The sequence below is a fragment of the Chlorocebus sabaeus genome, chromosome 20 (genome assembly GCF_047675955.1).
Source record: "Chlorocebus sabaeus isolate Y175 chromosome 20, mChlSab1.0.hap1, whole genome shotgun sequence".
NCBI lineage: Eukaryota > Metazoa > Chordata > Mammalia > Primates > Cercopithecidae > Chlorocebus > Chlorocebus sabaeus.
The window spans coordinates 21,749,968-21,775,186 of NC_132923.1; the positions used below are offsets into that span (position 1 = coordinate 21,749,968).

General features: G+C 35.9%; 1 protein-coding gene across 4 annotated transcripts in view; it reads right to left on the reverse strand.

The window, feature by feature from the left end:
• The window catches only part of SYCP1 (synaptonemal complex protein 1), a 113,508-nt gene extending 97,615 nt beyond the window's left edge, over positions 1-15,893 (reverse strand). For 2 of the 4 annotated variants that reach the window (XR_005240356.2, XM_037998054.2), the window contains exons 1-8: positions 15,738-15,893; positions 15,190-15,319; positions 14,108-14,192; positions 13,528-13,571; positions 13,306-13,359; positions 12,092-12,256; positions 11,000-11,067; positions 10,010-10,083 (exon numbers count right to left, since the gene is read on the reverse strand). Coding sequence is in view for 3 of the 4 variants with exons in the window: in XM_037998054.2 (XP_037853982.1) it covers positions 10,010-10,083; positions 11,000-11,067; positions 12,092-12,256; positions 13,306-13,359; positions 13,528-13,571; positions 14,108-14,192; positions 15,190-15,297 (598 nt within the window). In the remaining variant the exon portion in view is untranslated. Of the gene's footprint in view, positions 1-10,009; positions 10,084-10,999; positions 11,068-12,091; positions 12,257-13,305; positions 13,360-13,527; positions 13,572-14,107; positions 14,193-15,189; positions 15,323-15,737 lie in introns of all 4 variants that reach the window. The other 2 variants (XM_037998056.2, XM_037998055.2) reach the window with 1 other exon arrangement.
• Between the last annotated feature and the right edge of the window lie 9,326 nt (positions 15,894-25,219).

Here is a 25,219-nt window from a genome sequence, read left to right on the forward strand (position 1 = left end):
TTCTCTTATTGTTGATTAAAATTCAACAATAAGAAAACAAGCAACTTGATTAAAAAAATGGGCCAAAGACTTTAACAGACACCTTACAAAAGGAGACATACAGATGGCAAATAATCATATAAAAAAGAGTAGCTATATTAATTTCAGACACAGCCAACTTCAAAGCAAGGAAAGTTGTCAGATACAAAGAGGGCCATTTCAAAATGCTTTTACAGCTGAGCAGTGGTTCATGCCTGTAATCCCAGTACTTTTGAGAGGCTGAGGATGGAGGACCACTTAAGTCCAAGAGTTCGAGACCAGCCTAGGCAACGTAGCAAAATCCATCTCTACAAAAAATAGAAAAATCAGTCAGGCATAGTTCTACACACCTATAGTCCCCACTACTCAAGAGGCTGAGGTAAGAGAATCCCTTAAGCCCAGGATTTCAAGGCTGCAGTGAACTGTGATCACATCATTGCACTGCAGTCTAGGTGACACAGCAAGACTCTGTATCAAAAAAATAAATAAATGAAAATAAAACGCTTTTGGGTCAATTCTCCAAGAAGATATAACAATGTTTAACATGTATAGGTCTAGCAATACGGTGTCAAAATACATGAAGCAAAAACTGGTAGAACTGCAAGGAGAAATAAATTAATCCTCTATTATAGCTGAAGACTTCAACATCTCTATCAGAAATGGACAGATTCAGCAGGCAGAAAATCAGTAAGACATGTAGGTTGAGTGTCCCTTATCCAAAATGTTTGGGACCAGAACAATTAATACATCAGATTTCAGATTTTTTCTTAGATTTTGGAATATTTCCATTGTGTTTGCCAGTCGAGCATCCCCAATCTGAAAATACAAAATTTGAAATGCTCCAATGAGCATTTTCCTTTGAGCATCAATTTTGGCACTCAATTGGATCTTGGAGTATCTTAGATTTGGGATTTTTGGATTAGGGCTGCTTAACCTGTAGTTGGATTCAATAAAACCATCAATCACCTTGACATCTACAGACTGCTTAATCCAACAATAACATACATAGTCTTCTGAAGCTCACATGGAACATTCATCAAGATAGACCACATTCTGGGCCATAAAACACACCTTAACAAATTTAAAAGATTATAAATTGTACAGTATCTGCTCTCAGATCACAATGGAATTAAACCAGAAATAAATAACAGAAGGATAGCTGGAAAATCACAAAATGCCTGGAGATTAACCAAGACACTTCTAAATATCACCTGAGTCAAAGAAGAAATCTCAAGAGAAATTCAAAAATATTTTGAAGTAAATGAAAATTAAAACACACATTATCGAAATCTGTGGGATACAGGAAAAACTGAGAGGGAAATTTATAGCATTGAATGCATAAATTGGAAAAGACTATCTGAAATCAATCATCTAAATTTCCACTGTAGGCAACTAGAAAGAGAAGAGCAAATTAAATCCAAACTAAGAAGGAGAAAAGAAGTAATGAAAATTAGAGTAAAAACCATGAACGTGAAAACAGAAAATCAATAATTTTTAAAAATCAATGAAACCAAAAGCTGGTTATTTGAAAAGATCGATAAAATCAGTAAATTCTAGCCAGGCTAAGAAAAAGAGAGAGAAGATTCAAATTACTAATACATAAATGAAAAAGAAGACATCAACACAAACCCCACAGATGTTAAAATGAAGACGTATTATGAACAATTCTATGCCCACAAATTTGCTAACCTAAATGGAATGGACCAACTGTCAAAAGACACAACTGACAAAACTCACAGAATTAAAAATAAGCAATATGAATAAGCCTATATCTATTAAAGAAATTAAGTCAATAATTAATAACCCTCCAAAACAGAAAGCACCAGACCTGCCAGCTTCACTGGTGAATTCTACAAACATTTAAGGAAGAAATTATACCAATTCTCTACTATCTCTTTCAGAAGATAGAAGCAGAAGGAATATTTTCTAATTCATTCTATGATGCCAGCAGTACCCTAATACCAAAACCAGACAAAGACATATAAGAAAACTACAGACAAATAATCTCTCACGAACACAGATACAAAAATACTCAACAAAATATTAGCAAATCAAATCCAACAATGTATAAAAGGAGCCTGACACAGTGACCCACACCTAAAATCCCAATTCCAGCTACTCAGGAGACTGAAGTGGGAGGATTTCTTGAGGCCAAAAGTTTGAGACTAGCCTGGGCAACACAGCCAGATCCCATCTCTAAAAAGAAATTTTAAAAATTATCTGGGTGCAGTAGCACACACCTATAGTCTCAGCCACTGAGGAGGCTGAGGCAGGAGGATCACTTGAGCCCAGGAGTTCAAGGCTATAGTGAGCTATGATCATGCCTGTGAATAGCCACTGCACTCCAGCCTGGGTGACAGAGCAAGATTCTGTCTCAAAAAAAAAAAAAAAAAAAGGAAGTATAAAAAGAATTATACAACACACAACCAAATGGAATGCAGTCAAGGTATGCAAGGCTGGCTCAGCATTTTAAATCAATTATTGTAATCCATCACATAACAGGCTAAAAAAATTACATGATCATATCAATAGATATAGAAAAATTATTTGACATAGTCCAACACCCATTCATGATAAAAACTCCTAGTAAACTAGGAATAGAAGGAAACTTGCCAACCTAATAAAGAATATCTACAGAAATCTATAGCTAATATCATACTTAATGGTGAGAAACTAGAAGCTTTCCCACTAAGATCAGGAACAACGCAAGGATGTCCCCTCTCACCATTCTTTTTCAACATTGTACTTAAAGTTTCAATTAATACAATAAAACAAAAACAAGAAACAAATGGAATCAGATTGAGAATAAAGAAATAAAAACTATTTTTGTTCACAGATAACATAGCTGTCTGTACAGAAAATTTGAAAGAATCAACAGCAAAAAAATCCTGGAACTAATAAGCAATTACAGCAAGGTTGCATGATACAAGATCAATATACTATACAAAAGTCAATCGTTTTCCTATACACCAGCAATGAATAAGTCGAATTTGAAATTGAAAACACAATACCATTTACATTAGTATACAAAATAAAATGAAATACTTAGGCACAAATCTAACAAAACATGTGCAAGAGTTATATGAGGAAAATTATAAAATTTTGATGAAAACAATCAAATAATAATTAAATCAATAGAGAACTATTCCATGATCATGGATAGGAAGATTCAATATTGTCAAGATGTCAGTCCTTCCCAACTTGATCTACAGATTCAATGCAATTCCAGTAAAAATCTCAGCAAGTTATATTGTGGATATCTACAAACTGATTCTGAAGTTTATATGGTGAGGCAAAAGACTCAGAAGAGCCAACACGACATTAAAGGAGAAGAACAAAGATGGAGAACTGATACTACTCAAATTCAAGACTTACTATAAAGCTACAGTAATCAACATAGTGAGGGATTAGTGGGGAAAAGAGACAAAGAGATCAAAGGAACAAAATGGAGAGTCCAGAAATAGACCCAAATAAATATAGTCAACTGATCTTTGACAAGGGAGTAACAAATAGACCCAAATAAATAGTCAACTGATCTTTGACAAAGGAGTAACAGCTATAAAATAGAGAAAAGATGGTCTTTTCAAAAAATGATGCTGAAGCAAGTGGACATCTACATGCAAAAAAAAAAAAAAAAAAAAAAAAAACTGGACACGGATCTTACACCCTTAAAAAAATTAACTAAAAATGTATCATAGACCTAAATGTAAAATACAAACCATAAAACTCCAAGATAAATAGGAGAAAACCTGGATGATCTTGCGTATCACGATGACTTTTTTTTTTTAGATACAATAACAAAGATACAATCCATGAAAGAAATAATTCATGAGCCGGACTTCATTAAAATTAAAAACTTCTGCTCTCGCTGGGCGCGGTGGCTCAAGCCTGTAATCCCAGCACTTTGGGAGGCCAAGACGGGCGGATCATGAGGTCAGGAGATCGAGACCATCCTGGCGAACACGGTGAAACCCCGTCTCTACTTTAAAAATACAAAAAACTAGCCGGGCGAGGTGGCAGGCGCCTGTAGTCCCAGCTACTCGGGAGGCTGAGGCAGGAGAATGGTGTGAACCCGGGAGGCGGAGCTTGCAGTGAGCTGAGATCCGGCCACTGCACTCCAGCCTGGGTGACAGAGTGAGACTCTGTCTCAAAAATAAATAAATAAATAAATAAATAAATAAATAAATAAATAAATAAAATAAATAAAAATAAAAACTTCTGCTCTCCAAAAAATAATGTCAAAAGAATAAGAATACAAGCCGCAGACTGGGAGAAAATGTCTGCAAAAGAAACATCTGATAAAGGACTGTTTTCTATAATACACAAAGACTCAAAATTGTTAAGTCTTTTTTCTTGTTGACTAACAATAAGAAAATAAGCAATCTGATTTAAAAATGGGCCAAAGACCTTAACAGACACCTTACCAAAGGAGACATACAGATGGAAAATAATCACATGAAAAGATTCCCATCATATGTCATCAGAGAAACGCAATTTAGAACAACGAAATACCAATACACACCCCTATTCGAATGGCCAAAATCCAGAACTTTGATGACACCAAATGCTGGTGAGAGTATAGAACAACAGAAACTCTCATTCACTCCTGGTGGAAATAAAAATTGTACACCCAATTTGGAAGACAATTTGGCAGTTTCTTACAAAACTAAACATACTTTTACCATATGATCCAGGAATTGTGCTCCTTGGTATTTACCTAAAGGAGTTTAAAATGTCCATACAAAAGCCTGCACATGGATACTTATAGCAGCTTTATTCATAACTGCCAAAACTTGGAAGCAACCAAGATGTCCTTTAGTAGGTGAATGGATAAATAAGCTGTGGTATGTGCAAACAATGAATGGAATATTATTCAGTGCTTAAAAAATGAACTATCAAGTGATGAAAAGACATGGAGGAACCTTGAATGCATATTACTAAGTGAAAGAAGCCAATCTGAAAAGGCCACATACTGTAGGCTTCCAACTACCTAACATTCTGGAAAAGGCAAAATTACGGAGACAGTTAAAAGATCAGTGGTTACCAGGGTAAGATGTAGAGAATCAACAGGCAGAACACAGAATTTTAGTGCAATGAAACTATTCTGTATTATACTATAATGGGGGATATATTTGTCCAAACCCATAGAATGTACAACACCAAGAGTGAACACTAATGTAAACTATGAACTTTGGACAATCATGATGTGGCAATGTAGGTTCATCAATTGTAACAAATGTGCCACTCTGGTGAGGTATGTTGATAATGGGAGAGGTTATACATGCATGGGACAAAAGCTTTGCAAACTGGACTCTACATAAAACCCAGAACTATCCTTGAGTAGACCCAGAACTATCCTTGAGTAAAGCATACATTAAATAGACCCAGGGGCAGCACAGCAAAGGCACTGAAAATTGAACTGACATTGGAACTCCCACACTGAAAAGGCAAGACGGAACCTATTAGGAACCTAAGTGAGCTGACTGCCTGTTAGAAAATAAACAAATAAACATTCTCTAGGAAATCTGAAGAGGACTCATATTCTCACAACATAATATTCAAAATGTCCAGGACATAATCCAGAATTGCTGAACATTCAATGAACTAGGAAAATTTAACCATTCTAAGTCTTAAATTATTAATTATTATCTAAGATAATAGTTAGATAAGATAAGTAAGATAATGATGAGATAACCAATAAAACTAGGATCTATGGGAAAAAAATCTCAGAAATGGACCCCAAGATATTCCAGACATTGGCATTACTGGATACAACTATGTTTATAATGTTCATAGAGATAAAAAGTAGAGCTTTAAAAAGTCAGCAAAGAACTTAAAATTCTGGAAAGTGACCCTACAAATTTTTAAAGAACCAGCTAATACTCAACCAGTAAATACAGTAACAGAAATTAAGACATCAACTGATAAATTTTAAAACAGACAAGAAGTAACTAAATAGAAAATCAGTAAACTGGAAGAGAGGTTAGAAGAAATTATGTGGGCCAGGGCAGTGGCTAATACCTATAATCCCAACATTTTGGGAGGCCAAGGTGGGAAGATCACTTGAACCCAGGAGTTTGAGACTATCCTGGGCAACATGGCGAAATCCTGTCTCTAAAAAAATACAAAAATTAGACAGGCCTGGTTGTGTGCGGCTCTAGTCCCAGCTACTTGGGAAGCTGAGGTAGGAAGATTGCTTGAGCTTGGGATGCGGGGTTTATAGTGAGCCAAGATGGAACCACCGCACTCCAGCCTGGGCAACAGTGTGAGACCACCCCCTGCCCAAAAAAAAAAAAAAAAGAAAAAAGTATCCTGAGTGGAGTACAGTGAGAAAAAAGATGAAAAATACATACAGAATCAGAAATACAGAACAGTGACCTCATTATCGTGACCTGAAAAGACTGAACAGGCTCTCATCTCAGGGACTTTGCACTTAACTGCTTCCTCTGCCTGAAATATTCTTTCCCAAAATAGATGGCCCACTCCCTTACTTTATTCAGGTCTCTACCCAATGTCACTTAATCAGAAAAAACTTCCCAATCACACTGTCCCAAAATATTATCTCCTTTAGCAATTATCATTTAACATATATTTTATTTATTCACTATGATCTGTATCCTCCCCCCTCACTACACTATATACTCTTTTTTTTTAAAGTTCTGCGATACATGTGCAGAATGTGTAGGTTTGTTACATAGGTATACACGTGCCATGGTGGTTCGCTGCACCTATCAACCCATAATCTAGGTTTTAAGCCCCACATGCATTAGGTATTTGTCCTAATGCTCTCCCTCCCCTTGCCCCCATCTCCCGACAGGCCCCAATGTGTGATGTTCCCCTCCCTGTGTCCATGTGTTCTCATTGTTCAGCTCCCACTTATGGGTGAGAACATTTGGTGTTTGGTTTTCTGTTCCTGTATTAGTTTGCTGAGAATGACGGTTTCCAGCTTCATCCATGTCCCTGCGAAGGACGTGAACTCATTCTTTTACAGAAAAAAAAGAACCCCATTCAAAAAGTGGCCAAAGGATATAAACAAACATTTCTCAAAAGAAGACATTTATGCTGCCAACAAACATATGAAAAAAAGTTCATCATCACTGGTTATTAGAGAAATGCAAATCAAAAACCACAGTGAGATATTATCTCACGCCAGTTAGAATAGCGATTATTAAAATGTCAGGAAACAACAGATGCTGGCGAGGCTGAAATAGGAACTTTTTTCTTTGAGAAGAGCTCTTGCTCTGCTGCCAGGCTGGAGTGCAGTGGCGTGATCTCGGCTCACTGCAACCTCTGCCTCCCAGGTTTAAGTGATTCCCCTGCCTCAGCCTCCCAAGTAGCTGGGACTACAGGCGTGTGCCACCACGCCCAGCTAATTTTTTTTGTATTTTAGTAGAGATGGGGTTTCACCATGTTGGCCAAGCTGGTCTCGATCTCTTGACCTCATGATCTGCCTGCTTCAGCCTCCCAAAGTGCTGGGATTACAGGTGTGAGCCCCTGTGCCCGGCCTAGGAACACTTACACTGTTGGTGGGAGTGTAAATTAGTTCAACCATTGTGGAAGACGGTGTGGTGATTCCTCAAGGAAATAGAACTAGAAATACCATTTGACCCACCAATCCCATTACTGGGTATATACCCAAAGGATTAAATATCATTCTACTATAAAGACACATGCACATGTATGTTTATTGCAGCACTATTTACAATAGCAAAGACTTGGAACCAACCCAAATGCCCATCAATGACAGACTGGATAAAGAAAATGTGGCACATATACACCATGGAATATATACTCTTGTAAGAGTAGAGACTTTGTTCACTGCTGTTTTTCATCAGCATCTAGAAGATTTCGTGACATAGCAGGCACTAAAAAAAATATTGAATGAATGAATAAAAGAAAGAAAAAAGCACCACAATAACAAAAAGACTGGTCAACAACTTAAGGCAAGAATCTGTATAGAGTTTACACTAATAATAAGGCAAGTATCAAGACTTTAAAAAAAAAAAAAAACTTTCTACATGTCACATCAAGACATACCTCAACTTTAGTCTATTAAAGAGACAACCTTGAAAAATGTTGGGTTCTCTAAACCTTCCTCACCATCTGATCTCTAACTTAGCTAAAAACTAAATATAAGAAAGAACTATCGCCAGGCGCAGTGGCTCACGCCCGTAATTCCAGCTCTTTGGGAGGCTGAGGCGGGTGGATCACGAGGTCAAGAGATGGAGACCATCCTGGCCAACATGGTGAAAGCCCGTCTCTACTAAAAATACAAAAAAATTAGCCAGGCGTGGTGGCAGGTGCCTGTAGTCCCAGCTACTCAGGAGGCTGAGGCAGGAGAATCACCTGAACCTGAGAGGCGGAGGTTGCAGTGAGCCAAGATTGTGCCACTGCACTCCAGCCTGGCCACAGAGTGAGACTCCATCTTAAAAAAAAAAAAAGAAAGAAAGAAAAAAAAGAAAGAACTATCAGACTTGTCTCTCTAACCCAAGTTATTTTCTGCAAGATAGCCAATGTACTATCCTTCTACCCTATCACTGTACTTTTCACCACTTTTTATATCTAGGCAGAAAAATTTAATCTTGAATGTTGAATACACAGGATATAGCAGAGGAGCTGGTAATGGCATGGTACATTCTGGAAGATATATATAGTTTTAAAAAGCAAGGTACTACAGGCAGGGACTAAAAATAAAAAACCTGGCCGGGTGCAGTGGCTCACACCTATAATCCCAGCATTTTGAGAGGACAAGGTGGGAGGATCACCTGAGGTCAGGAGGTCAAGACCAGCCTGGCTAATATGGTGAAACCCCGTTTCTACTAAAAATACAAAAAATTAGCCAGCCGTGGTGGTGCGTGCCTGTAATCCCAGCTACTTGGAAGGCTAAGGAAGAATAATTGCCTGAACCCAGGAGGCGGAGGTTGCAGTAAGCCAAGATTGCACCATTACACTCCAGTTTTGGCAACAAGAGCGAAACTACATCTCAAAAAAAAAATAAATAAATAAAAAAACCTAACAGTCAATGTTAGAAATAACGACAATAATAATAATAAAATACCCAACATTTATTGAGCACTTTGCACTGTTCTAAGCATATTTATTAACATTTAATTCTCAGGGCAATACTAAGAGGCATTTAATTAATAAACAGAGTGACAGAGAAACTACATAATTTACTCAAATTATTCAAGCTCCCCAGGTGGACAGAGACCGAAAGTCTAAATTTGAGCACAGGCTGTCTAATCCTTAAGCCCAAGCTGTTAAGTAGTAAGCTGCATGATACAAATTAAAATTTTTACCGAAGAAAAATAGAGACTATCCTGAAAAAGCAGGTAGACAGTATTTCCCAATGGATTCTTGGCAGAAACAAAGTAAAGTCAGTGTCAAATTATGGCAAAAATAAAGACTATTATTTTTTATAATCACACTTTTTTTTTTCATCAAAATGGGAAAAAAATCCTACTTTACAATTTAAAAAAATGAAAACATGCTTAAAAATTTTTACACTGTTCTTTCACATACACAACACAACCATATTATAATATTTCAAAAGAAAGTTTCTTTAGGAAAAATTTGATAATTCTATTTAGATTGAATATAAACATTGCACCACTGTTCATAAATACAATGGCTTTAGCAAAGCCTCTACTGCTGTTTTCTATGAGCATGGCTATGTATCTTATTCTTGATTGAATTTCCTAGTTGTTCCAGACAAAGATTAGTCTCAAAATCATACCTTACCTGAAACCAGGATTAACTATAAATACCAACAATATACCTTTTGACATATATTACCTTTCAAAAATTTTTGAGCTTTCAAAACTCAAAGAACTGTGACTCTCCTTATTACTTACATAAAAATAGTCTGAGGCACATATAATTTGTTCAAATCAGAATTGGTTCCAAAAATTAAAAAGACAATTTCTTCCCCTCTCCACCTCTACCAGTAAAATAAATGAATAAAATCACATAAAACAAGAAAGATATTTACATTTCTTTGTCTTTTCTGCAGATCTAGCACAGGTTTCTTTGAGTAGATTACATAAATGCCTTGTGGCATTATTCCTGAAACAAAGGAAAGAGTTTGCCTGTGTGTAATCTGATCCCAAAGCAAAATCACAATGTGTTATGAAATATATTGTTACAATTTTTAAGAAATTTTTAAAATATTATAATATTTGGTATATATTACGTTATTCATAAATGACTATATGAAGAAACAGTGGGTTGACTATACTACTAGCAAAGATGATTTAGTAATTGCCTCCCTTTAAAAGTAAAAGTTCTAGTAACTGGCCACTAAAATAAACAAATAAAAGTGACAGTTCCTTAACAAGTTTCTACCCAAGTTGCTATCAATAAATTTTCAGTAGACAGGTCTAGATTTGCCTAAGGAAAATAATGAGAATAGGTTGGGCCATTCATTAACAAATTAATATATGTCTAACCTTCAAAACACAAAATAAGGTAACTTTCTGATTAGGCATTCATTATGTGAATAATGAGACCTGTGACTATCTTGAAGTTACTAACACATATGGCAGTTAGACTTAATTTTCTAACTTATCATTTTTCTGTAGAAATAAACTGTTACATTTTCAAAAACAGGAATTTGAGTAAGAATTAACTTGGAACTAAGTTAAGCCCTATTTTGTAAGTACTGTACTCAAGGCAGCAGTGAAACAGACAACATACATAGGTAGTTGCAGATACAGAATTATCAGGCATCTTTTTTGACATCAAGGAATGTTTATTCCTGATGCCTGACATTTTAAAAAGTGAAGTTATTAGTCAGTGACCATAGTTTGCCAAACACAAGAATGCATGTCTTCCTTTTACCATAGCACTCAGATATAATTCTACTTATAAATTCATATTATATAACATATAGAAAGTGCTCAAATACGTTTTTGAAAATTATTTTAGTAGTAAATTTGGAATAAAAAATGTGAAAGAACAAATTCATTAAATTACTACTTACTCTTTTATTAAATCTTTATTTTCTTGAATTCCTTCTTCTAATTTCAAACTTACTTTTTCATTTCCAAACTAATTTATAAAACAGAACAGTTCATCACATTTTGCTTATTAGCAAAAATAAACATGAATATAATCATTAAGCAGTATTTCTTTACTAATGCACAATAGTCTAAAAGAATTATTTTCTTTCCACATAAAAAGGAAACATTTTTGCAATAGCTTATGATTTCCCTTAAGAATATACCCTTCATCAATCTAAAATAAAGATGGCTAAATCATCTCCAAAACACATTCAACATATTTTAATGCAATATTATCTTCTCTAAATATTTTGAAGTAATGTTTTATCTTTGTGCTAACACAATGTCACATTTTCTTAACATTTTTTTCACTTTATGCTACACAAAAAGTTACACAGTTTCAGCCGGGCGCGGTGGCTCACGCCTGTAACCCAAGCACTCTGGGAGGCCGAGGCAGGCAGATCACAAGGTCTAGGAGTTCGAGATGAGCCTGGCCAATATGGTGACATCCTGTCTTTACTAAAAATACAAAGATTAGCCGGGCGTGGTGGCAGGTGCCTGTAGTCCCAGCTACTTGGGAGGCTGAGGCAGAAGAATCACTTGAACCCGGGAGGCGGAGGTTGCAGGGAGCCGAGATGGTGCCACTGCACTCCAGCCTGGGTGACAGAGGGAGACTCTGTCTCAAAAAAATAAATAAATAAATAGTTACACAGTTTAAAATTTAAAGTGTTATCTGCAACTATTGTACTCTAAGAGAATATATTTATATAAAACATCAATAGGAATAAAAATTGAAACTCTTTATAAAAATTAGAATCATTAAATCAATTTGTATATAAAGTGATTTATTATTTCCCTAATCATTTGCACTAAGCATTATACAACTTGTCCTCTATGCTCATTCTTAAAGTTAAAATGTATCCAGTATTGATGTAACTTTTAAAAAGCATTATCCTTAAAATATTCATCACGAAAACAAGATCAATCCAATTTATCCCAAATAATACTCTACTTTCAACAGTATTATGATAAGATTTACTATACTATGTTTACAATTCAAAATTTTATCATACTTGCAGTTCTTGAATGGCTTTTCGCTGTGCTTCAATTATCTTTCTGTTTTCTTGCAACTTATTTTCTTTCTGTTTCAGTTCAGCTTCTATACTTACTTTCCATTTTTTTATCTTTTCAGCCTCTTTATACAGTTTTGAATACACTCTGCTCAATGCCTCTGAATTCTATTAAAATAGGTTTTCAAAAATTAATTGTTCAAAATTCTAATATAACCAAACTACGGCTGCCTACTGAAAATCCATATACTAATAGTTGAGACCAAATGTTTCCTCAATTTAAGCACTAATAGCATACTGAAAGCCACATTAACTCTTTTAAACTACTAAGGCAGTATTAACTACTTCATTAAAGTTATTGGTCATTTGACTAAATTATACCTTGCTGAATAAAATGAAATGGCTCCATAAAAATATTTTAGTTAGTGAGAGAATCTGGCTGGTTAAAAGCTAAAATAAATCAAACTATAAAAATCTATAAATCTTAACAATGGTCTTGAAACACTTTGATTATACAAACAGTTTGAAGATTCACTAAAGGACATGAAGTTTAAAATATAATGACAAGAAAAATAAAAGTGAACACAAGATATAATTTTCATCAAGTCTGATGTTTTAGATAGATTTCCTGCCTTCTTTTAAGTCCACATTATATTGTAAATATCAGAGATTTTTAATCACATCAATTTCTGCTGGTTGATAACTTTTTCTTATAAAAATATATAAATAAGTTCTATATATTTTAAATTGTTTGGTACTATAATCACAGCCACAAACATCTAGTACCTTACCAGGCTGTGGAATTTCTCTTCATTTTAAAGACATCTATATGCTATAAATAAGAAATATCTTTATAACTAAAATCAAAAGTACATAGCATGTCCTACAAATTCCTTATACAATAAACCAGCCAACCAGTCAATTTCATGTATTAATTAAAGGCTGATTTTGTAAAATACTCTCTTGATACTACACTTTTCACATATAGTACCCATTTCCCCTCCTCTTGATTTCATGGTTTAAAACGAAATTGCCTCTACATAAATGGAACTTTCATAACCCAAAAAATACAGAAGCAGGAAAAAAGGTTTTAAAGGATATATCTTAAAACATTAACCAAATAGTAATCCTTTTGAAGCTTCAAAAGAAATATACATATAGGTAATAAGTTATATTCCAATTATAAGAAATTTAATATGCATGGAAAATCTTCTGACCTCCAAATCAGAGTCTTTTAGTCCTTCCTGATAGTGACAGTCAGAATTACCAACCTAAAAAAATAGATGTTTCTATAAGAAAATACTTCTGATAAGAGCTTCCAAATAATAACAATTAAATACAGAAGACTAGTAATGTAATAACTAAAGACTGTTTTCTTCTTCAAATAAGCAGTTCATTACCTAAACAGGTTATATCTGTATGTACTATGCTTAACTGACCTGCTCAAGCATGGGCAAGAAATTAACTTTTTGTAAAGCAGGATCTGCAAGATAAAAGACGACAGGTATTAAATATGCCAACATCTTTTTTTCTTTCTTTCTTTCTTTCTTTTTTTCTTTTTTTGAGAGAGAGAGGGCGTCTGGCTCTGTTGCTTAGACTAGAGGGCAGTGGCGCCATCATGGCTCACTGTAGCCTCAAAGCCTCCATCTCTAGGGCTCAAATGATCCACCTTAACCTCCCAAGTAGCTGGGACTGCAGGCACATGCCACCACGTCCAGCTAGTTTTGGGGGTGGTGGGGTTTGTTTGTTGTTGTTGTTTTTTGTACAGACAGAGTCTCCTTATGTTGCCCAGGCCAGTCTCACACTCCTGGCCTCAAGTGATCCCCCTCTCTCAGCTCCCTCCCAAAATGGTGGAATTACAGGTGTTAGCCAGTGTCCAGCCTTATTTTTTATATTGAGTATTATATCTAGCTTTTGTGTCAAGAATAGTGATATAATACGTTATATTTTCAATAACTAGCGATATATATAACACAATGTTTCCATATAAGCTGATACACTGCTTTTCCAGGCTCTTACCTGAATCAATGTTTTCCCCATTTTTGGAGAGATTAGTCATTGCAAATGGAAACTCAAAATCATCTTCAGTACATTTGTTGAAACTCTAGAGACACAAAGAAGTTCTTAAATATGCTGTTTCATACCACTCTGATACTAATAGTGTAATATATACATATGTAATATACACCTGCTTAAAGAGGTCACTATAATTGCGAATCCTTTAATGTACATACATGTTTAAAATATCAAATGCCTTTTCTATATAAACAAAGAAAAACTTCTAATTAGATATTTCCACTTGTAAGATGAAGCTAAACTATACATTACTCAATATATGGCTTTGTAGGTATTCAAGAATAACAGTAAATCTAACTAGTAGTATAGAATAATATTAGCAGATTGCTTCAGTTTATGATTTCCCTGGATAGAATTAAAGATTATCTTTACTGAATAGCATTTAATAATATATTATTGCCTATAGCAGCAACAAGAATTTTTTTACAGCATATACAAGTAAAATATTCATTGCATCACTGCATCTCCAATATAAGGATCCAGATGATAAATTTTTTAAAATAATTTTTTAAAAGCTCTGTTTCACCTGGGAAACTTGGTATAATTCCTCCTATCCAATGATAACTCCATTACACAAATGAATTTCCCTCTTTGTCCTATCCACTAGGAAGCTCAGAGTCAAATCTGAAGCCCAGTCACAACACGAATTATTACTCATATATAGGCATTTGTCCAAATAGTCCTCATTTTTCTTGATAATTTTCCTAATTTTCTCCTAACATATTCTACTGTCTCGTAGTATCTGTCCTATAAGTTGCCTCGAATCAAATACGGCAAGAAGGAGGATTAAAATAAGGTTCCACTATGTATGCAGAGTTCTACGGCAGCAGTTATTATTTAAATGCATGATGCCTACATAATAATGCTCACTGTTCATTTAAAGCAATGGGATTCAAAATTCTTGAGTAAATGAGACCATTTATTGAGAAGAAATAAATTATAAAACACCACCAGGAAGAAAGTACACTTTTCTTCATTTCCCTAAAGTTAAGAAGAGTCCGATTAAGAGTCACATGGAAATTTACCTTGAAGAAAGTGGAATCTCCTCCCAGGGTCTGAGGTTTCACCGCAGACACCTGACTGCTGCTTAATCTCGGCGGTACGAACAACGTAAAGGGCTTTTGCTTTTCCATTTTCTATTACGGTTGTAAATATCTACTGCCCTGGGGGCGGGAGGGGAAGGAAAGTTTTGTTCACTGTGTGCTGTGAATACACTATGTATTCTTTAAAGTGATGTTTACAAACTAAATGGCTAAAAAAAAGGAATCCACGGGGCTCTCACTACAGTGGAGCCCTACGAGGTCGCTTACCGCGGAGTGGGCAAAGGGATAAACCCTCGTTTCCTTCTCCCTTTCGCCCCACCGCCCGCCGCCACGCTGGCCTGAAAAGCAAGCCCATTCCCTTCTCCTGCCCTGTTAAATTCCAACACATCGCCAGGAGGAACTGTCTTAAGTTCCTGGACCACTACCCAAAAGAAAACAGCGGCGGGCTGCGGCAGGGAGGTGCAGTAGCACAATATCGCCCCGCTCTGGGCTCAGTCCCCAAGAAAAGAACTCGGGGCACCTGCCCTCACCTTTGAAGAACTAGCGGGAAACCGTGGGCTCCGTGCCCACGCGAACTGCTACCTATGGTCTATGAGGGCAACAGAAAGAACCAATAGCTCCCGCCTCAGAACCTCAGAAAAGGCGGGAAATCGCTCAGGCTGAGTGGCCCCGAGCGCCCGGGCCCCGGGCGGCTGGCAGTTCAACGGCTAAATAACCGTCGCTGCGTGGGCTTGCCAGGCTCCCAGGACCTGAATCTCGCGAGATTTCCCTTCTCGTTAGGAACAATTCCTTCCCGGATTCTGTATTTCCTTGGAGTGGAAGTTCTTTAGGCTTCTATTGTCGAAGAATGCTGGGGAAACTCTCAGGCGCTATGACAGACTGAAGCTGAGAGTGAAAAATCCATTTCTGCCCTCCAAGAGGTCACAATCGTAGGAAGGAAACAGATGGGCAAACAATTACAAAGTCGTATAATCATTTAGGGTAATTCCTATGATAGGGACGTAGGGAAAGTGGCTGTTAGGGTGGCTTGTGGAGTCAGGAGAAGCTCCACACATGTGGTATGGTTCTGTTACTGCTTCACATAAGAATGAGTGAATGGAGAGTTGGCTAGGCAGGCTATTGGCTCACGCCTGTAATCCCAACACTTTGGGAGGCCAAAGCGGGAGGATTTCTTGAGCCCAGGAAGGAGTTCAAGAACAGTCTGGGCAACGTAGTGAGACCCTGCCTATCCTAAAATAGCCGGGTGTGGTGGCACGCACCTGTGGTCCCAGCTACTTAAAAGGCAGAGGCGGGAAGATCGCTTGAGTCCTGGAGATAGAGGCTGCAGTGAGCTAATGATCCTGTCACTGGCTCCCCTCTGGGGCAACAGAGCCAGATTGTGTCTCAAAGAGACAGAGAGAGGAGAGAGAGAAGAGAGAGGAGACAGAGGAGAGAAAGGGGGCAGAGGGAGGAAACGGGGGAGAGCGGGGAGAATGGAGAGAGAGGGGAGAGCGGGGAGAAGGGGGAGAAGGAAAGGGAATGGGAAAAGAGTATTGCTGGCTGACGGAAGGCTAGCAAAGGCCTTGGAGTTGTAAGAGAGATTAGTATGACTAAGCCCAAGAAGCGTACTGTGTAAGGATTAAGTGGAGAAAATGGCAAGAGATGACACTAGAGATTTCAAGAGCTCGGTGGCTCACTCCTGTAATCCCAGCACTTTGGGAGGCCAAGGAGGGCGGATCACTTGAGGTCAAGAGTTTGAGACCGGCCCGGTCTCAAACCGGCCCAGCCAACATGACGAAACCCCGTCTCAAGTAAAAATACAAAATTAGCCAGGCACGTGGCACACGCCTTTAGTCCCAGCGACTGAAGCTGAGGCAGGAGAATCGCCTGAACCACCGGGGAGGCGGACGTCGCAGTGAGCTGAGATCGCGCCATTGCACTCCAGTCTGAGCCACAGAATGAGACTCTCTCAAATAAAAAAAGAGCGAGCGAGAGAGCAAGTATTATAGAAAGGCCTTGAAAAAGTGTCTGGATTTTAGACTTTGTGGACGGAGATCCCGAAGAATTTTGAGCAGAAAGGATTACATGATCGAGTTCAGAAGAAAACTTGTAGTATGAGGAATGATTTAGGCTTAAGAGACCAGAGTAGGGAGACAGTTTTAATAGCCTGGGTGAGACATGAGGACCTGAGCTATGACACGGACAGTGGAACTGAAGAGGAGATGTCAAATGTAAAAGATATTTAAGAAGTAAAATTAATAGAATTTGATAACTTTTTAATAATAAGAAGTGAAAGAAAGGGAGCAGTCTATTCAGGCTTGAGTAACTAGCTATTATCATTATCCTAGTGCTAAGTTACTTAATTTTGAGCAATAAAATAATGAGCTCCATTTTGAATATACCATTGACTCTGTTTTCCAACTTTCTCTGGGCATCATAAAATAATTGATGCTTTTTCTAGGGGCTTTAGCAATATTTTTAAGAACTCACTTTGTATAATCAGAAACAATCATTCCTGATAACATTTTTGAGCAGTTAAGGATGATCCAGTTTAACTCCTTTATTTTGCTATTTAAGGAAACTGAGTCTAGATACTCTGAAAAAGATAAGGTACTCCCTCAGAGAGATGATACTAAGAATATACACAAAGTACCACCAGAGGCAATAATCGATCTAATTAAAATTTTTCATTCAATTGAGAGTATAAATCTAATATCCCAATATTTTTAAAAGTTTTACAACAGTGAAAATTTCAACTATGATCACTTTTTTCTTTATTGAAAATCAAAATGCTACTCCTAGTGTTATATTAAATTTACCATATTTTATTTACTTAAAATCAGTCTTTCAAAGCAATGGTGCCACCATAGAATTTCTCACTTCCATGTATTTCACACAAAATTTAATTTACCATATTAACATCTTGTCCATATAAGGACTTAAATATTTGTAGAAAGATTTCTGGTTTTAAGAACTTCGTTTTTTCCACAAAAGATGTTGGCAAAAATGTTAAAATATTCTGCCAGAATGAGAAGCAAATTATGTTTAATTTCCAAATATATGTTAAAATGTTTTAATAATTTGTATTTTAATTTTTCATTATTCTCGCCATCACACAATTTCTACTTTTTTATAAAGCATCCCTTTTTTTTAAGGCATTTTAAGAAACGATAAGATTTGAACAGGTTTTGCTTGTCTTTAATAATTCATAAAATGCTGTAACAGGAATAGGTTTAAAATGTTACTTCCTTATTCCATCAGTCTGTCTTTAGTTAATGAGGCTCACAAACTCTCTTTATTCTGTTGTTGTTGTTGTTGTTGTTGTTGTTGTTGTCACTGTTATTGCTGAGACGGAGTTTCACTCTTATTGCCCAGGCTGGAGTGCAAGGGTGTGATCTTGGCTCACTACAACTTCTACCTCCTGGGTTCAAGTCATTTCTCTTGCCTCAGCCTCTGGAGTAGCTGGAATTACAGGCACGCACCACCATGCCTGGCTAATTTTTGTATTTTGTTTTGTATTTTTAGTAAAGATGGGGTTTCACCATGTTGGTCAGGCTGGTCTTGAACTCCTGACCTCAGATGATCCACTTGCCTCAGCCTCCCAAAGTGTTGGATTACAGGTGTGAGCCACCACGCCCAGCCAAACTCTCTTTATTCTGATTACAACCATTTCCACTAGCTAGCCTTTCTTATATCCATAAATTTATATATTTTCATTCAATGTTTTACTCAATGAAAAAAGTGAAATTTCTTTAGGTAATAACTCTCTGGCTCCTTTTGAAGGAACCATGAGGAAACAACTTTTGCTTTTTTTGAGTCCAATCATAAAAAGAATCCTAGATATCCCTCAGTGATAGTTCTATATTCCACAAAATTTTGATAAAACTTCAATGAGCATTGATGATGTCCATTTTATGGTGATATGTTGGTAATACAGCAATACCTTTCGTGTTGTCCCAAATCAGTCATCCTATATGATAAAATAAACAATTCAGATTTAGGAAGTTTAAAACAAACCACAACATTCTAAAACTTCAGCAAGAATACAAATTTCACTTCTCAGAAAGTAAAGTAGCCAATTTGGGGTCCTTTGTTTTCCAAGTGCTAAGTATTTCTGAATGGTTGTAATTCAGAGTTCTCAGTTCAGTAAAGTTCCATATGAGATGAGCAAAAAGCTGTGGGTCTTTTGGATGATACATTTTTGAATATTTATACAATATTTGTAAAACTGGTTCTTGTAAATTTTCCATATATTGCTTATTCTTAAGGCATGGATGATCTGAAAAATACCATCGTATTTATCTTAATGTATATTGGAAAGTAGTAAAATATAAATAATCTTAAAACAATGCAGCTTTTAAATAATAAAAAACAAATATTTACTGAGCCCTTAATATATGCTAAATATTATGCTAAGTGACTTGCCTCTATGCATTATTTTATGTAGTTGCCACAATACCATATGAGGTAAGTTCTATTATTACCACCATTTTCCAGATGAGCTTCTTGAAACTTAGAAAAATAAGTAATTTCCACTAAGTTACATACAAAAGAAGGGTCAGTAAGTAGTTATAAGAATATAAAAGCAGCCAGGCCAGGCACAGTAGCTCAAGCCTGTAATCCTAGCACTTTAGGAGGCCAAGGCTGGTGGATCACCTGAGGTCAGGAGTTTGAGACCAGTCTGGCCAACATGGTAAAACCCCATCTCTACTAAAAATACAAAAAATTAGCCAGGCATAGTGGTGGACACCTGTAATCCCAGCTCCTCAGGAGCCTGAGGCAGGAGAATCACTTGAACCCAGGAGGCTGAGGTTGCAGTGAGCCAAGATCACACCCCTACACTCCAGCGTGGGTAACAAGAGCAAAACTCCGACTCAAAAAAAAAAAAAAAGATTATAAAATCCGCTAAGGGCTTACTTGAAACTAAGAAAAATTCAGTAATTTTCCCAAGGTCAACAGTAAATACAAGGTAAAGCTGTTCAAGTATCCAGCTGTAAAATGTAAGAGCCAACCAATAGTTTATTAATGTTTAGACAGCATTCATTCATCCGTCCAGTCATTGTGCTAGTGATACAGCGGTGAACATAATAGACAAAATTTTCTCCCTTCACTGAGCTTATATTCTGGGTCTGAGAGGAGTCAAGGAGGAAAGAGACATATACACATTTTTAAAATGTATATATGTAATACATACTTAAATGTAATAATGTAATATAGCAGAGTGATGTGTTATAGAGGAAAAAAACAGGGAAGAGGATAAGAATTTAGTGTAAGGGGTAGTAACTAATTTTCAAAGGTGAGTCAGAGATAAAATGGCATTTAGCAGAAATCTAAGATAGTGAATGAGGGAGTCATATGACTATCTGGGGAAAGAGGTTTCTAGGCAGAAGATTTATCAAATACACTAGAACCTGTATCAGGAGCCTGCTTGAAATTTTCCAGGAATATCTACGTCAAAAGCAGCATGGCTGGGATGGAATAAGCAAAATGAATAGTAATAGGCAATGATGAAAAGAACTTTGGCTTTAATCTGTGTAAAATAGGAAACTATTTAAGGGTTATGAGCGGAGGTGTATCACATGATCTGACTTATATTTTCAAAGAATTACTCTGGCTCCTGTATAGAGAATAGATTCTAGAGAGGCAAGGGCAGAAACAGAAAAAGCCAGTTAGGAGAGTAGTTTAAATTAGGATTGTAAGGATAGAAATAGTAAGTTCTGGTTTAGTTCTGGATATATTTTGAGAGCAGACCCAGTGGGATTTGTTGTATATTTGATATGGGTATAAGAGAAAGAAAGAAGTTAAGGATGACAAAAAATTTTAGCATATACAATTTCAAGGATGGAAAATACCATTTAGTAGAGATGGAGAACAAATATAGAAGGATGGAGCAGGAGGCAACTAGGAATTCACTTTCAAGCGTGTTAAATTTGATATGCCTATTAGATATGCAAGTTAAAATCTTGAATAGGCTATTTAATGGAGTTTGGGGGAGCACTCCAGGTTGGTATGTATAATAAATTTAGGAGTGGTCAGCATATACACGGCCTTTAAAGCCATGAGATAGGATGAAATTGCAAAGGAATTGAGTACAGAAAAAAGAGAACTGAGTCCTGGAATATTCTTGTCATTTGTCACTGTGGCAGATGAAGAGGAATTAACAAAAGAAACTGAAAGTGCAACCACTAAAGAGGAAAATCAAGAGTGTGTGGGGTCTTGGAAATCAAGAAAAAAAATGCATGTCAAGAAGGAAGAAGTGATCAACTGAAGCCAAGTGATGAAAGTGTTGAGAGAGGACGTGATCTGTTCTGTCAAATGTAGCTCATGGGTCAAGAAAGCTGAGGACTAGGAATTGACCACCGGAATCAGCAATGCCAAGATCCTAAAGATATTGACTAGTTATGGTGGTATGGAGAGGAGAGGACATAATGTTACTGTAGAGGGTTTAGGAGTTAACCAAAGGAATGGAGACAGGAGTATACACAACCCTTTAAAGAAATTTTTTTCTGTGAAGTGGAACAGAGAAATAAGAGAGTAAATGAAAGTGGATATGAGGTCAAGAAAGCATTTTTTAAGCTGCAAAAAATTATAGCGTGTATATAAGCTTAAAGGAATGCTCCTGTAGAGAAGGAAATTGTGATAAAACAAAATTGGTACATTTGGCTGTAATTAATAATTTAGTAACCACAAACCTCATCATTTCATTGCCAAATTTAGTACAGATTTTTACCACTGAATGATTTTCACATGAAAAAAACTTTTTACCTGAAAAAACAATTGTTGCTGCAATCAGAGCATATTCAGTATTAGTAGTATCAGGTTTGCTTATTCTTCTGTAGAAGTAAAACAGTGTGGTAATAAATTTTTCAGTAATACCTAAAAAATTGATACAAAAATGTATTTTCATCCAAACATAGGGTAGAATCAAACATATGGAAATTATCATTGTATCTCAAAGCAGTATATGAAAGTGAAACATTATATACAAATTTTTCCATCCAATATAACATTTCATATTGAGTCATATTACCAGTTAGAGTAGTATAAGGACATTCTTCATTGTAACATTTTTCCATAGAACAAATAAGACTTCTGTCACCACTCCTACTGTGACAATTTGGTGTATAATCTGAATGATTTAATATTCTCACAGAATCTAGTTAAAAGGAAAAATATAAAGCCTGAATTTTTTTCTAATCTTTAAACTCAATCTTTCAGAATCCAGCATAATTGTTAGATCAGAAATACTCCCAGCAAATGATAGATTTATAATTTTTATTACTGAAACATGAAGTTAAATTAATAGTTTGTAGTTTATAGAAAGATTGTATAGGAGACCCTTCAAAAATGTGTTTTCCATGATGCTATATAATAAAAAATAGCTTTTTATAAAACAACTTATAAAGAGCTATTATGAAGTATTTTTGCCTATAGTAACTGGCAAAATTAAAATAAAAAATAGCTCAATGTGATACAATTTATTGCTAAATTTAACAATAACTATTAACATTAAAGTTAGAAAGAAATCCTTTTTTACTTTCAGAGTCTGATTCTTTCTGACTGTAAAGTTGGGCCCCATGGAGAAACATCACTTCAGTTTTTGATCCCTTCTGTAGTGCAGTTTGATCCTCATTGGTCACATTTTCAAATCCTTTAAAGAGAAGATCACATAATTGTTTGAAATCGATAATGAAAAGATAATTTTCAGACGTAGTATTTTAACATTTTAAATTATTCATATAATAGTATGAATCCTATTAGAACAATCATAATATCTTATTTCAAATCTGAAATAAAATTTTGATTCCACATGGTAATATTTTGGTACACTGTTATTAGAACTAAATAATACTTTTCCTATGGCAAGAGCAAATTAAACATAGTGGATTTAGCCTTGAAGAATTTATGTTTAGAATGAGATATCTGTACATGTAAATAGATAGATAAGTTTTGGCCAACAGTGGTTTGATATTTCAGTACTGTACAGGGAATTTTCTTTGTTACATGCTTTATAGAAAAAAAAGTCATTTTCCAAAAACAAACAACATTTTGTTTGTCTTAATTCTCAAGTCTTTGAAGTCATTTGAATAATTTTATTTTTTTATTTTTAATTCTTATGGGTATAGAGTAGGTATATATATTTATGGGGTACATGAGATATTTCGATACAGGTATACAACGTGTAATAATCACATCAGGGAAAATGGGTATCCATCACCTCAAGCATTTATCATTTCTCTGTGTTGCAAATATTCCACTTATAGTTTTGTGAGGTTTTTTGTTGTTGTTTAGAGACAGTGTTCTCAGTCTGTCGCCCAGGCTGGAGTGCAGTGGTGTGATCACAGCTCACTGTAACCTCGAACTCCTGGGCTCAAACAATCCTCTAGCCTCAGCCTTCTGAGTAGGTGGAACCACAGGCATACACCACCAGGCCTGAGATTTTTTAATATTTTGTTGAAATGGAGTCCTGCTGTGTTGAGTCGACTTGTCTCAAACTCCTGGGCTCAAGTAATTCTCCTGCCTCGGCCTCCCAAAGTGCTGGAATTACAAGTGTGAGCCACTGCACCAGCCTCTTTTAGTTATTTTTAAATGTACAATAAATTATTGTTGACTATAATCAGCATGTTGTGATATCAAATACTAGATCTTGTTAATTCTAACTATATTTTTGTACCCATTAACCATCCTCACTCCCCTCACCACACTACTCTTCCTAGCCTCTTTATCTGAATTCTACTTTCTGAGCAGTATTTTTAAATATTTAGATTTTTCACCCATCTGATTAAAGCAGACAAAATAAACATAGTTTTGCATTGACAGGCAGCTTTGTGAGCCCAGGAGTTTAAGATCAGCTTGGGCAAAACGGTGAAACCCTCTGCATACAAAAAACACAAAAATTAGCCAAGCATCGTGGTGCATGCCTACAGTCCCAGCTACTCAGTAGACTGAGGTGGGAGGATCACATGAGCCCAAGAAGTCAAGGCTGCAGTGAGCTGTGATCATGCCACTGCACTCCAGCCTAGGCAAAAGAGTAAGATCCTGTCTCAAAAAAAAAAAAAAGAAAAAGAGAAAGCAACAAAAAGTTGGTGAAAAAAATAGAGAGTTTTTTTTTCCTTTTCCTAAAATACCCACTTCCCTTAAAACAGGGAAGTTTTTATAAAATTAGCTTAAGTATTAAATTAATTTTTCCCAAAGGTAATTACCTGGGAGCCTCTTGGTAAAATTCATTAGCCCACATATGTGTAGGACTGCTGTCTCTGAAAGTCGCAAAAAGCTCAGTTCAGAATCTGCATGTTCCTGCAGCTAATCCATGAAAAAGCAATAAGATTAATAAATTTTATTTTTTCAAATCTCTTTTGAAATTTTAAGCTGTTATGCTTGTGCCTTTGCTTCTTAACATAATTATACATTATTTCTTTCAGTAATGAACACAAACAAATTTGTTTCTTCTAAAGGAATGGTATATTTTTGATGAGCAGCCACAATGTTATTAATGAGCTGATGTTTCTCTTGAGTTAGTTCCATGCTTTCCTGAATCTATAAGAAAACATAGGAGGAAAATTATAAATATAGAATTCATAGTTATTAAACAAAACATCATAATTAAAGAAACAAATTTTATAAGAAAAACCTTGCCACTTTTCCAGATCTACTGGTGGATGATAGAAATGTGTTATCTACTCCTTCCTCTTCCACTTTCATGTTAGAGTAAAATCAATTATTCTGCTTAAAGTTCTTTTGAAGTCTCCTCGATTTACATTGGATTTCTGTGAGCAAACCCGTGTTATTACAAAATTCATACAAAGTGTTTTCAGTATGACAGATAACATGATAGGATTAAAAATTCTCATATTGTACATGTATATATACATATATCATCATAGACTTGTCTTTTTACAAAGAAGCCTTCTTTTGGGCAAGTATGTACATAGCAATTACATTTACTACATTACTTTCTCCTTTTCATTCCACAACTGTCTTGTCTACTTAAAAGTACATAGTCATCCTAGACATAAATTATACATTAATTTTG